Source organism: Schistocerca nitens, chromosome 7 (assembly GCF_023898315.1).
Source record: "Schistocerca nitens isolate TAMUIC-IGC-003100 chromosome 7, iqSchNite1.1, whole genome shotgun sequence".
Classification (NCBI taxonomy): domain Eukaryota; kingdom Metazoa; phylum Arthropoda; class Insecta; order Orthoptera; family Acrididae; genus Schistocerca; species Schistocerca nitens.
Genome location: NC_064620.1, coordinates 590784840 through 590799983, shown reverse-complemented (window position 1 = coordinate 590799983; position 15144 = coordinate 590784840). Strand labels below are relative to the sequence as shown.

The following is a 15144-nucleotide window of genomic DNA, read 5'->3' as shown; positions in this document are numbered from 1 at the left end:
AGGCGCTGCTCATGCATGGTTGTTTACATCTTTGGGCGGGTTTAGTGACATCTCTGAACAGTCCAAGCGCCTGTATCTGTCGTACAATATCCACAGTCTACGTCTGTCTTCAGGAGTTCTGAGAACTGGGGTGATGCGAAACTCCTTTTGATGCGTGTACGTTAAACTGTGTTTTAAAATTATGCACAATCAACCTTAACTGCCGCTCTATAAGCTTTTAGATCCATAGTTCCTCTAAATTAATTTCGTAATCACAGATTTAGAAGCTGATAAATCTTGAGGGTTGTATGGTCATGGTCCATTAAAATGTTTTTGTTCTGCATGTTTCGTCTAGAGCTGTAGTGGACATCTTCAGAGGGTCTTCGGCTTCCCTGAATTTCATGGGTCATTACCATTCAACCCGTAAGGTTCACCAGCAGCTATGACTTCCCGATGTAAAAGCCTTAATCATATCACAGCCTTCCCTGGCAGGGCTCTCAACACACCACAGGTGAGGTCCATGGGGTCTGTTGATGGTAGCACGGCCTTGCTAGAAACAGCAGTATCCGTTCATTACGAGCAGAGTGAATTAGGAGCGAGCAGAGATGTACTCACCGGCTCGTCGTTGATGTAGAAGGAGAGCTGCGCCGCCGGCCTGGATGGGGGCGCCGTGCAGTTGGCCCTCAGCAGGTCCCCCGGGTAGTAGCGCTCGCGCTCCGCCACCAGCGTGGGCGGGCCCTCGGGCAGCGCTGCGACAAGGAGAAGCACAAGCTGAGGGACCGAGCCGTAGCACGAGCCGTGGGCGCTGGTCGCTGCACGATGATGGTACATTGCCGTGTTTACCGAGGTCGGTCGTAAGAATATGACCTCCGGCCTCGTAAGGTTGTTGTTGGCCACACACTGAGGCAGTATGTCAGATCTTTGGGAAAGCCATTGCTCACAGAAAGAGTACTAGAAGCGTCCAATAAGTAATGAAACACATTTTATTTTCTCTGCCACTTTCGGTAGCTGAAATGCGAAATTTGTTGTGGAACACAGCGGAATATTCTCGCTTCAGACCCTATAGTTTCATGAACTTCCGATAGGTGGCGGCGCTATACATAAACTTCAAAATTGCGTCTGTAACGGAGGGGCGTACCAAGCAGAGAGCTGTCATTTTTAATGTTATGTGAGCGTCACTGCCCCTTTTTTCAAACTAATTTGTGTCTGATTTTATTCTGAGAAGCTCAGTAGTGTATGTAAATACCGTAAATGTAAATTTGATTCAAAAAGTACTTGAAGTGAAGTGAAGCGCAGCTGGAGAGCAACAACCATTTTAGCGCGCAATCCCCGCAACGATAGCAGTTGTGAATCTTTGAGTGTGGACTCTGAAAAAAATGAAAATTATTTATTAAAAAAAAGGAGAACTGTTAAGCTGTATCTTGTGGAAAGTAGACATGTTGCTAGGCCGTCGCTCCGAACGTATTGTTACATTTAATGAAACTTGATGTTTTAGTGATAAAACCGAGTAAAGTATGCGTAAGAGTTGCCAAACATGTATGTATACAGATTTTCTGGAAGTGAAGAATGGAAATATCTTGTTTTTGGAAAAGGAGGTTAACTTCATTGTCGTCGTCGTCTATCAATCGACAGAATTGTAAGTGCACAAAGTTCACTAAAATACAGGAAAAGAAATGCATTCTCTATAGTTTTCATTCAATAAGTAACAACCTCTCAAAATTTCCTAATTACAGTAATTGGATTATGTTCTTCTACAATAGTATGGTGCTGAACTCCAGTGACCAATTTTCATGTAGCAGGACGTGTAGTTTGAAGAAAGTTTGTGTGCTAAACAATCTTCTTTTCTCACGAAAAGCAGATTGCTGTTTGATCTTACTTACTTAGAACAGTGGTCCCTTAGGTATGAAAAGCTACGAAAACTTGGGATCAAAGCCATCCGCAAAACGGCCGAGTAATTAACAGAGTCCTATTCTAAACGTTAAAGAACTATAACTTCCTCCAAATTGTAATACGTCACCAACCGGTGCAGAAGCTGATCATTCAAGGAGGCAGCAACCAAATTCAGGTACCAGTTACGACTTAAAGTAAAAATCTCAATCAAAAATCAATCTCTCTCTCTCTCTCTCTCTCTCTCTCTCTCTCCTAACACATATATAAATATTCATATTATTTAAAAAAAGTCATTTTATACATTGAGTTTCTTTTGGCGGAAAATCAGATCATCGCATATATTCATAGGCGCTTGCAGAATATCTACGGAGACCTGGCAGTGAGTAGAAGCACGGTGAATCTTTGGGCGAGGCATCTGTCATCATCGACACAAGGTCGCGGAAATCTGTCCCATCTCCCACGTGCCGGCCGGCCGCACACAGCTGTGACTTCTGCGGTTTTGGAACGTGAGGAGACTCTCATTCGAGGTGTGGCTCCACACCACGTCTCCTTCGAAGGAAAAGTTCAAAGCTGCACTCTCAATCGATACAGCCATGGTGGCGGTCTTCTGGGACTCTGAAGGAGTACAACGATCAACTCTGAAGTCTATGGTACCCTCATGAGATTGAAGAAACGGCTTCAGAGTCTTAGTGCCTTAAAATTGCAAACGAACTTCTTGTCGTCCATGAAAGCACAAGGCCTCACACAAGTCTGCGCTCCAGAGAAGCTGAGGAAACTTCATTGCGCTGTTCTTCCTCGTCCACTTTGCAGCCCAGATCTTGCATATTCCGACTTCCGTCTTTTTGTCACAATGAAGGAAGCACTCTGCGGGAAGCAGTGCGTGGATGATGGGGACGTTATGAGACTTTGGCTCTGACGTCGACCACCTGTGTGGTACCAAACGGGCATACTGGCCCATCCAGTAAGGTGGTGTAGGCCCGTCGAGCTGAACAGGGACTATGTTTAAAAATAGGGTTTAATAGCCGAAAGAATGGAAAAGGATGTGGTGTATTGGATCCTGAACAAAACCAAGATGCTTTCAGAAAAAAAAGTGTTACATTACTCGTTAAACGCCCCTAGTACAGCAGTCTCATAAGAGTGCTGCAATTAAACACAGAACCAGGCGGTGAAGTAATTTTCCATTGGTGAGGTAAGTTATGGCAGTGAAGTTGTATCGTACAATCAGCTTATCAGCTCGTATATCTGGCAAGAATAATATACCGCAGAATGGAAAAGAAAATGAGGTATCTGTTAAATAGCGACGAGCTTGGGTTCAGAAGAAATAAGGTCTCCACAGAGACATTTCAGACACTGTGCCTGGTAATGGGAGCAAGACATAACAAAACTCAACACACCTTCGTATAAACGAAGACCAAAAAAATGTCGAATAGGGAAAAAATTTGTGAAATTTGACGTATTTTTGCGGTGGTAGGCTGGAGAGCCACGGACAACATACTAAAAATCCTTACGTTTGAAGTGACAGCGCGTGTGTAAGGGTGGGAGGCATTTGACGCCCACAATATTTCCCCGTATAAAATTAAACTGCATTATATTTACCACAATTTTTTTGTCTAGATGTAATAGTTTAAAGTTTGCAGGGAAAGTAAAAACACAGATCATTAAAACTGTATTTTAATGGTATAAAATTAATGTTTATTGTTGTATAAAGTGGGTTAACAATTCGTATTCAGTAAGTGTACAACATCTAAGTGCAGTAAAATCTTATAGAAGAAAAAACTGCGCTCTGGGCCTGTGATTGATTGCAAATGTTGATGGTGGGAGGGGGGCGGGGGCTGGGTAGTGGAGGAAATTCGCGTCAGGGAAGCCACTCACCGGCTTATGGTTATGAACTTCCTACATTTGTAGACCTGTAAACTGTACAGCCAGCAGGCGAGTCCCAACTGTCCCAAGAAGAAACTATGAGTGTTTCACAAAGTTATGCCAATTCTTCCGTAGACCGCCTTATGGATTACTGGCGACGTAGGCCGAAGTCACGCCAGAGAAGCGTTTATTTTCCATAAAGTGCGTTAACACTACGTGTAACACAGATACAAGTTACTGCTATAACTACCGTAGGAAATGGATATGTGCAGTTTCTACGTAAATCTTTGCCCACTGTTCTACAGTGATAGAGAGAATACTGATTATCAGTCATCCCGTACGGCTTTAAAGCGTTCTGATGCATACGATCCAATACGGAGCAACAAGAATGGATGATTAAAAGGGAGTGAAACAAAGTTTTGCATCCAGTCCTCGATCCATACAATGAAGATGCGATGACAAAAGTAAGATACTTTCATGAGTGGGGTTAAAATTGAGGGTGACAGAATATCAACGATAGATTCCCTAATGACAGTGCTATCGTAAGAGAAATCATGGAAGGACTGCAGGACAACTTGAATGAAATGAACAGTCTACTGGAACCGTCGGAAGAACCAAGGAAAAAATGGCTCAATTGGCTGTGAGCACTATGGAACTTAACATCTGAGGTCATCAGTCCCATAGAAGTTAGAACTACTTAAACCTAACTAACCTAAGGACATCCCACACATCCATGCCCGAGGCAGGATTCGAACCTGCGACCGTAGCGGTCGCGCGGTTTCAGACTGAAGCGCCTAGAGCCGCTCGGCCACACCGCCCGACAAGAACCAAGGAATGTGGAGGAGCAGCAGAAATGAGATTAATTGTAAATTTAACGTCAAGGGGCCACGAAGTAGATGAACTGAAGAAATTTTTCTACCTCGGAAGCGTGACAGAGGAATCAAAGCAGACTGGCACAGGTAAAGAGATCATTCCTGGCAGAAAGTAATCGTTTCAAACTTGGGCCTTAATCTGAGGAAAAAATGCATGACTGGAAAATAGAATTGTATGTAACTCAATGTTGGACCAGGGGGAAACCGCAAAACAAGGGCATCGAAGCGATGGTGGTGTGGTTGTTATGAACATCCGAAACTACAGTCGGCTGTCTACAATTGCGTCTTTTTTCACTGCTCAAGCAGATGGTTCATCTTTAATTACAACAGATGCATTATTAGTTCACATTATTACCCAAATTAATAAAAGATTTACTTAACTTTGACCTACTACTTTGTCACAATACTGCTTGCTAAGTTGCAACTGTTATTCATTATTAAGGCATCACTTGATTCACATATTAACAAACTGTTCTCTTACTGTACAGTGTTCCACATTTAAATGAACAAGACCATCGGAAACATCGGTCCTATACTATGATGTTGCCATCTTCAGATGAGGCCCGAAACTGGGTAGAGCTCTTGCTGGCTCGTCGCTGTATGGATCTCCATGTGATGGCGCTGCTGCAGTGAGAGGGAAGGCGTGGTCTTCCGGAGCTGCACTGTTGCGGATTGCAGTGAGCCCTCGTTAATGACTGTGGAATCGATTGGCATTGCCAACTGTGGAGCGAGGGATGTTGAAAATTAGGTTGACTAATAAGAAATAATGAGATTTTCTGCAGAGTCAGCAAGTAAACGACTGTGTGCGGAACAATGTCAATGCGAAGGGACAGAACGAGCCAACAAGTAACTGAGGATGTTGAGTGTAAGTGCTACTCTGAAATGGAGAGTTTGGCACAGGAGAGGACCTCTTGCGCGGACCGCATCATGCCAGTCAGAATACAGACGAAACAAAAGTGATACAAGCACTGACACTCAACGATTATATTCAGTGAGGGAAATGCACGACCAACATTCATCACTGCACGTCCAAACGTTGCGAAAATTACAGTTATTGTTTCCGAAGAACCATAAAGCTGAGAGCAATTTAAACTGCAAATATTAGAGCATCTTCGGAGAATACAAAGAGATTCCAACCAACTCAAACTTGTTGAATGAAGTGTTAAATAAATCAGGAAGTGCTGATAAAGGAAATAAACTCGGCTGCAGAGTGATTCAGTTTGCATACAACTGTAAATTATCTTCACTTAAAACTTCCGGGCTGATGGCCGTGGTAGAAGTATAAAACTGTTTCCTGACGTTTCGTCTCCGACTGCGGGAGACATCCTCGGAGGTGAAGCGGCGAACTGCGAAGAGAACTCGAGGAAGCGCTGATTATATAGGCAGTACAGAGGGCGCCACTGTCGATCACGTGGCGTCGGCTGTGAGATTGTCTCTGTTAATGCCAACATTCTCGATTGAAAGTAATCGATCGTCACGCTTGCGGTGCAACGCTGACATCCAAATTTTATCCAGTTTAACACCTTCGTCTTTCCTGTTAAAATTATTACGATGTTTATCAATCTCGATAGCCTCTCTATACAAGCGTGCATAATAATGCGAGGTTTTTGATATGACGCTCGTCTCGCTGAATTTTATTTCATGATCACCTTCCTGGTAAACATGTTCCGCTACGGCCGATTTATCCGTGTGACCCAGGCGGCAGTTCCTCTTATGTTCGACAAGACGGGTGTTCACACTTCTCTTTGTGGTACCGATGTAAACCTGTCCACAACTACAAGGAATTTTATATACCCCCGGTGTAGCCAAAGGGTGCCGTGCATCTTTTGCCGACCTTAAAAATTCTTTTATTTTCCTAGTAGGTCTGAAAATAGTTTCCACCCCATACTTGCCTAAAACTTTCCCAATGCGATCTGTGACCTTGCTAATGAACGGAAGAAAAACTTTGCCCATGAACGACTATTGTTCGTCGTTACTCCTGATTCTCTGCCTAGAGCGAAGTGCTCGATCTATATCCTTGCTAGAATAGCCATTCTTCACGAAGGTTGACCGTAGATGTTCAATCTCATCTTTTAAATAAACAGGTTCACAAAGATTGTGCGCCCTGTCTACCAAAGTTTTCATTACACCTCTTTTTTGTCTAGGGTGGTGGTTTGAATCTTTGTGTAGATAACGATTAGTATGTGTGGGCTTCCTATGCACCTGACGGCCCAACGTTCCGTCCGGTCGTTTAATCACAGACACATCCAGGAAGTTCAATTGCCCATTCCTTTCTGTCTCCATAGTGAATTGGATTTTCGGATTAATGCTGTTTAAATGTGTCAGGAAGGCATCCAACTCCTCTGCTCCGTGTGTCCATACTACGAACGTGTCATCGAAATAGCGATACCATCTGGCTGGTCTCTTACTGGCAGTCTGCAACGCCCGTTGTTCAAAAGTCTCCATAAATAAGTTAGCCACAGCAGGACTGAGAGGACTGCCCATAGGTCGGCAAAAGATGCACGGCACCCTTTGGCTACACCGGGGTTATATAAAATTCCTTGTAGTTGTGGACAGGTTTACATCGGTACCACAAAGAGAAGTGTGAACACCTGTCTTGTCGAACATAAGAGGAATTTCCGCGTGGGTCACACGGATAAATCGGCCGTAGCGGAACATGTTTACCAGGAAGGTGATCATGAAATAAAATTCACCGAGACGAGCGTCATATCAAAAACCTCGCATTATTATGCACGCTTGTATAGAGAGGCTATCGAGATTGATAAACATCGTAATAATTTTAACAGGAAAGACGAAGGTGTTAAACTGGATAAAATTTGGATGTCAGCGTTGCACCGCAAGCGTGACGATCGATTACTTTCAATCGAGAATGTTGGCATTACCAGAGACAATCTCATAGCCGACGCCACGTGATCGACAGTGGCGCCCTCTGTACTGCCTATATAATCAGCGCTTCCTCGAGTTCTCTTCGCAGTTCGCCGCTTTACCTCCGAGGATGTCTCCCGCAGTCGGAGACGAAACGTCAGGAGACAGTTTTATACTTCGACCACGGCCTATCAGCCCGGAAGTTTTAAGTGAAGACTATACCGGCTGTGAAAGTTTACATTGTATGATCAACTGTAAATTATTTCGTTGGTATAATTATTGACTTTGTCTGCAGTTGATATCTCTTAGTGAAGAGATATTGCAGCAATTTTTTAAAAATTTTCTACATCCAATGGAATAACGACAATGATAGGCAAAGAATACGGCCAAGAATTTCCGACGAACTAGCGACCCGGACAGTCTCCGCCTGTGTAGCAACAATTACCTACCACCAGAAAAATTGTCCGGAGTAGCGGTAGTAAATTATAAAAAGATTGCTTCGTCCTGAATCAGACTACCTATTAATGAAACTGTATCAAAATCCTTACAGTGTTTGAGAATAGCCTTCACGTAGAAAAAAGCGACGGATGTTTAAATTTGTTTGTTTGAGCCATTTTTCACTTAATATTTGTTAAATACATATGTGAACTTTCTTCATGGATATTAGAGAAAACAGAATGAAAAAATCCTAGAGCAGTTCCTGTAACAAGCTTTCGCACAGAGACAGAAAAACACTGAAACTTTCTTTTATACAGCCTATACAAATAATAAAACTCTAAAACTGTCTTATCGTACATTGAAAATAATTTCCAAATACTGATTGCGTTTCATGTATCCAGTGCATCAGAATACAACAAGGCTATTTTTTTTAAAAAAACTAACTTTTTCTCTTTGTGTATTGGATCACGCAGATTTCCAATACTAGTACACAAATTTTCTTGGGGTTTTCACAGGTAGCTTGAACTTAGCTTGGGCGACATGCACGCTTTACTCCACCAAAACCTGATTATAGATAACAAGTATTTATGTAAGGTTTTAGGAGTCTGTCCAGGTTATCGGTTCGGATGATCTCCTCAGTGACTCGATTATCATGGCATACTGCTCCAAAGTGCCAATAGATAGCGCTTTATTTTTTTAACTCAGTAAAACAAGTACGTTTACGACAGTGACAGAATGAAGTATCGCAATCTGATCTCCATGAATAGAAACTACTACTGAATTTACTTGGATTGGATATGCAGATTTACTGATTCCACTCTGTGTATTAAACTTTAACGAAATTGCATTGCTTCCTTGGATAGGTTTTATTTATTCTTAACGTCTTGGCAAGGAGAAATGAATTTATTGAATCTGCTTCGTGGTTTGCGTGTGTACGTATTACATTTTGTTTAAGAATAAAAATACCTAGAAACGGTTCGAGTTGTTCTCAGTACACTCGAATGGCTAAACCTTTTCTCGAGGAGAAAACCGTCGAAATTCTCAACATATTTGCAAAATCTCTCTTCAACCCTTGAAAGCAATGAGAAACGACATGCCCGACTGAGACCTGATCGACCGCACCCCACATAGTTTTTAGCCTCAGAAACTTTCACCGAAAGAGCTACTGCCAGGGTCTATAGAAAGCAGTCACCAATAGGTAGCACGACTAAACGCTGACGGTGAACGCCATTCATTATCTCGCGTCTCATTAACGTTTACGCAGGGTGAGGAGTGCTTAAGCGATGATCGAGACCGTAACGATATTGCTATAGCTTTATAGTGTGATGACCAACACCAGCGGCGTTTAGAATTAGCTATGGAGAATTATGAACGCGTGCGTGAAGATCGTGACAATTTTACGGCTAGTAAAAGCGAGAGAATAGATGGAATACGGCAGGCCGCGACGGAAGAACAGTGCTAAGCTCGCCTAGATGATGATCGACTTCGACACTCATTAAATAGAATGTCAGCTTCCTCTGAAGATTCAGAAGAATCTCAATAAATAGTAACGGGGCATGCTACACTTCCTTTCGGGTGATAAAGCAGACAGTGCATTTACATATGGAGGACTTATTTCAATAGTGGTACAAGTCCATTTTTGTTCATTCTCAGATACAGAGTCCCAACTTAAAGGAGCGCTGAAAGATCTGCAGTTGAGATACCAGAAATACTCAAGTATATATACTTGAATATTTCTGGTATATCAACTGCAGATTTTTCAGCGCTCATTTAACTTTAGGACTCTGTATCTCAGAGTGGAAACAAAAATGGACTTGTACCACTATTGAAATATATTTGCATACAACCCTATAATTGATGGCGAGAGGACAGATCAGGAAGAATCGTTTTGCCTGGTAATTTGTGTCATACACCAGTTCCACTTGAGGACCTTTTTTGGGTTGGGGTTGGATTGTTTGGGGGAGAGACCAAACAGCGAGGTCATCGGTCTCATCGGATTAGGGAAGAAACCATCCCGGCATTTGCCTGGAGCGATTTAGGGAAATCACGGAAAACCTAAATCAGGATGGCCGGACGCGGGATTGAACCTTCGTCCTCCCGAATGCGAGAGGTCCTTGTTTGTTCAGTCTAGTTGTTCACATACAAACAACAACTCATGAAAACCTTTAACGTTTTCCTCCAAACGACAGAGCTGGGAAAATTAACTCGTACATAGTTACTCATATTGAGAAAACTCTATGCAACAAGATGGCTCTACGACTTATCCAGCAGAATTTTTACATGGGTTAGATTTAAAAGAGTGGCAACATTGCCGTAATATGAAGCACGTGCCCGCTCTCTGTATATGATAGCAGAAGTTTAGCTGAAGCAGTGCAGTTTGCGGTGACGGCTGTTTTTGAGTCAGTTGCAATTTTTTTACTGTCTGAATGTGCGGGAGGCCAGTTTGAGCTCCCTAACAGTATGTTTAGGGAACCCGAACAAAGTTCGTAGATCAAGATTGATGTGGCACCTGGTCGGAGCACACAACTATGCTTCCATTTGGCACTGCGTCCCCTCATACTTCAGGACAATGCACGTTGCCATACGGTGAACCCCTGCGTACGTAAGCGTGGAAAATACTGGAACAACCACCATGTTCACCCGATACGAGTCCGCGCGATTACGACCTGTTCGCCAAAATGAAGGAACCTCTATGTGGCACACTCTACAGTGCAAGAGATAACATCATCCGTGCCATAGGGCAGTCCTTCCGAGACATCAACGATGTCTTCTACCTCTGTGAGGGAAATGATCGAGATGCAGCGAGGTTATAATGAGAGCATGTAATACGGTGAACGTCTCTCAATAAAATGTGGTATGAATTACCAGCGTGTTACCACTACTTTTTATCCAACCCACGTAAACTCTTTTAGTGCGCCGGGCCTTACACCACACAAAATCAATTTGAATGATGGCGTCTCAACTATTCTGTTGCAAAATTTATGACCACTAAAACTGTGTAACGGCATAAATTTTAATGCTAGACGTAACGTACAAGGGTAATTTTGACTAGAAGTGGCGCAGGTGGGATAGTTTTTATACACCGAATGCAACTTACTCCCAACAATTTCCCATTCCGCTTTGAGCATGCACAGTCAGCAGTGAGCTTACGTAGTGCCATAACCACACACAAAGCACAAGACGCTTCGTGTTGCTGACACGGACTTTATTGTCAGTTGCTTTTCGCACGGCTAGCGTGGCTCTCTCCCGTGCTAGTGAGACATACAAGCTCTATGTTATGATCTCGAATCATACTACTTCAAACGCTGTATACGAAGAAGCCTTACAAGTATTCTAGCAGTAGTGGACACCATAAGATCCCGAGGAAGATCCCAGCAGAGTGGTCTAAACGTCGATCATTTTAGTAGAAGCATGACGCGGCCTAATAACCCAGAAAATTTTAACTTCAGTGACAACGGCCACGAAAGCCTGAAGAATGACACAGATATAAATACTATTCGTCCAAAGTCTCGGGCGCAGCTCTCGACAAAATACACTAGACTCTCGCTACTCCGGCCATTCCTGGCACGTATGGGTGCCGGATTAGCGGAAGTGCCAGATTATTGAGTATGTGAAATTTATTTTATTCATTTATTTTGTCTTTTATTTATTTTGAAAACACAGGGGATGTAGTGTACTGTACTCTATAAAACCGAAGGACAGAATTTTAAAACATAGACGATATACTTTATTAAATCCAAAAGTTCATTAAATTTCAAGGAAAACTTAGCCCTTCAGCGTACAATATACTGCACATAATTATACAGTCGTATCACTCACCTTGAAACATGTCCCAAATTTTTAACTTTTTCAATGATAATACGCTACAGTGGCATGTTTTATCGCGGAACTGCTTTACAAACATTACATCGGTTATGCATGTTTCTGGTTGTTGCATAACGTATTCCAGGAAGACCGCGGCAGCTTCAGCACCAGCAGTGTTGGACATCTTCACTTTCTCTCCTCCTGTGTCATTTTCCTCATCACCTTCATCATTACTTTCTTACACGCTTTTGATTATTTCATGTGTTAAAGTTTGGTCCGTATCGCAGGTTTCCTCATTTATCCACTTAGTAACATCTTAGTAACAGCTCCAGGTAAAGGGTATGTATAGTTTAACGGGGGATCTGAACCACGTGTAGTTTCTCGCGAATATCATCACTGACCTGTGAGTGCTGGTTTGAAAAGTAGACAAAACAATCTGTGGTTCGACCGAAACTCGATCACGTAACTTTGCATTTGAATGGGATGCACTTCACCGCTAGACCATCAAGCCCAACGTAGATTGTGTTTCATCATCGCTGTTCTCTTAAGTTGAGGCTAGTGTTTACTTTTCTACTTTCCCCGCTAGGTACCACTTACAATGTAGCTGTCCATCTCGTAGCTCATATCATTGCCACGAGATTTCACTCCAAGGGCTAATCAAATACGAAACAGATAACTATCGGTTTTAGCAGTAATCTATACAGTTCTGACTGCCTGGCTCGTAACGCCCACCCAACCCCAAACAGACAGGGGTAGCAAGCTGAAGTTCGTAGAGGAAGCTGACCTTGTATTGTAGGCGCCATTTAAGAACGAACTTTTCGAAAATCCAGCCCTAAGGGGAAGAAATGAGGGATGAAATGTTTTTTGAAAATATGTCACTATTAAGGCAACTTTGAAGCAAGGTCTACGAAAATTGGAATTTAGTTTCTCGGTCATGAATACAAAAATTCGTGTTTCAGGATTTCTGGACATTTAACCACTGTGGGGGTGAAATAGTGGGTGAATTTTTTTTGTGAAAATAAAACATTATTAAAGACCCAAGGTACTTTTAAAGCTATGTGTACGAAAATTTGGTATTTCACTTCACAGTCACCAGTAAAAAATACTTGTTTCTATGTTTTTGGGAAGTCAACCGCTATGCTGGTGAAATAGGGGATGAGAGTATTTATGGAAATATTTCATCATGCAAGAACTTTTGAAGCTATCTCGATGAAAATCTGTATTTGCCTTCTCTGTCAGAAATAAAAAAAAACGCTTTTCACTGTTTTTGAAAATTTAAACCCTACGGGGTGAAACGTTTTATGAAAATATTTCATTGCGAAAGCATTTATAAGGTTAAATGTATCAAAATTTTTATGTGGCTTCTCGGTTAGAAATTAAAAAATATGTCTTTCACTGGTTTTGAAAATTCAGTCTCTAAGAGTGTGGAATAGGGCGAAACTGATTCACTGATTCATCATCGCCCAACCGAAACTGCTAAGGATAGAAACATGAAATTGGGAAAGGGTATAGTCTTATACTATAGGCATCGTTTAAGTAGGAATTGTTCGAAATTACACTCCAAAGGGAGTCAAATAGAGATGAAAGGCTTTTTGTAAATATGTCGCTATTAAGGCAATTTTTGAGCTAGAACTACGAAAAATAGTATTTGGTTTCTCAGTCAGAAATAAAAAAAAATACTTCTTTCAACACTTTCGGAAATTCAATCACTAAGAGGGTAAAATACTGATAGAATTTTCTTTTAATTTTTCATTATTACAGAAATACTAAAGCATCTTTAAAGCAACTTCTATGATGATTAGCATTTGACTTCTCTATTAGAGACAAAAAAAACGTGTTTCACCATTTTTGGAAATTCAGACCCTAAGGAGGTGAAATAGGGGATGAAAATTTTAAAGAAGATAAATCGTCATATTAAAAAAAAATAAAACTATATCTATGTAAATTAGTATTTCACTTCTCGGTTAGACATAGAGAAATATGTGTTAGGGAATGAAAGATTCTATGGAAATATCGCCACAAAAACGTAAAAAGTATGATTAACAAAAACCTTCAACTCCAGCTACCAGAATCCCATTTTGGTCACGTTTATATTCGGATAAAACCATGACCTTAGTATGCTTGGAACGTGTTGCAGTTTGTGAATAACATAAAAAATCGATTAAAGTAGAAAAAATTCTATTTTGGCCGTACAGTATATGCGAGCGGAGCACCGGGCACTAAGCTAGTAATAAACGTATATACAAACATTTCTTGTGAATCAGTCTGTCTGTTGGGAAACCTACATCAAAATCCCTTAATTAACTCCTGACATTAAAGTGAACATACAGTCGTCAAAGGCGGCGGCGGACTTTATAGTATCTACGGAAGATACAAAACCTTCAACTTCATAGCTTCCCACCTCACAGACGTCTATATTTTTCTGTCCACAACCCTCAACCTCAAAGAACAAATTATTCCCTTCTCAAAACCTCTTCTCCAAGTGCAGGTCCTTCAACTGTTAACTGAAACTGCAGTGCTGTTTCCTAAAAGACTGCCACCCTTCTGCGAAGTGTCTTTAAACGTGTATAGTTTTTGTCATTTGTTTTTTTTAATGTTAATTTAAAAAACACTGTTTTTGATGTACACATCACATCAACAAAATATGGCGTTTCATCGTTTTAAATCAATATAAATTTTTTATCTTATCGATATTTGTATTACTCTTCGTTACATTTCTTAAAAGCCCTTGGCTGAAGAGTGGAATGTTGTAGCACCCCAACCACCGCCCGCGGGGGAGGGGCGGGAGGTAATTACAATAAAGAAAAAAATGATTCATACAATTTTTAGTCACGAATATCTCAAGAAATTACCTACAGCAGTAATTCACTTTCACACAATTCATTACAAGTGAGCGTGTAGTAAAATCTCCGTCGCACAGTAATAACCACGTAAGGTGTAGGCAGTACTGTTTAGTAAGTCATGATCTAATTGCTAACAACCCATGTTCACACGAAGAATTATGCAACGCTCACTACCACTAGCTGTAATAGAACCTATTTATCACGCTATATACGCGAAGAATGTCATGTGTAGGTGGACTTTCGTCCGAAAGCTGTGACTTTGCTCGTAAATGAAACTGAAAAGCTGTCGAAAATTTTCTACAACCTTCATAAATTCCTTCTGGCAATCAGAGAGAGCCTTATCGTAAATCGAAAAGGATACAGGGGTAGGGGGAGTCCAGGTCTTTGTTACCTATCCTCCTTTTTTCAGAATTTCCCCGCTGAGAGTTGTGCAGCGGGTGTTTTGCGACAGAATACATGTATTTACCCCTCCCCTGGTGTTCACCCGAATATAAACTCTCATATCCCGCGCGTTTACATCATGAAGAAGTCTGTTTGATGTTTGAATATCAAACACGGGCTGCATTGTTATCGTATATTAAAATTCGATACGG

At 41.6% G+C, this 15144-nt stretch overlaps 1 protein-coding gene across 1 annotated transcript in view; it reads right to left on the bottom strand.

The window, feature by feature from the left end:
• LOC126195022 (uncharacterized) overlaps positions 1–15144 on the bottom strand; it is a 1313800-nt gene that overhangs the window by 267559 nt on the left and 1031097 nt on the right. The window contains exon 4 of the mRNA XM_049933457.1: positions 595–728. Within this exon, the coding sequence (XP_049789414.1) occupies positions 595–728 (134 nt within the window). The remainder of the gene's footprint in view (positions 1–594; positions 729–15144) is intronic.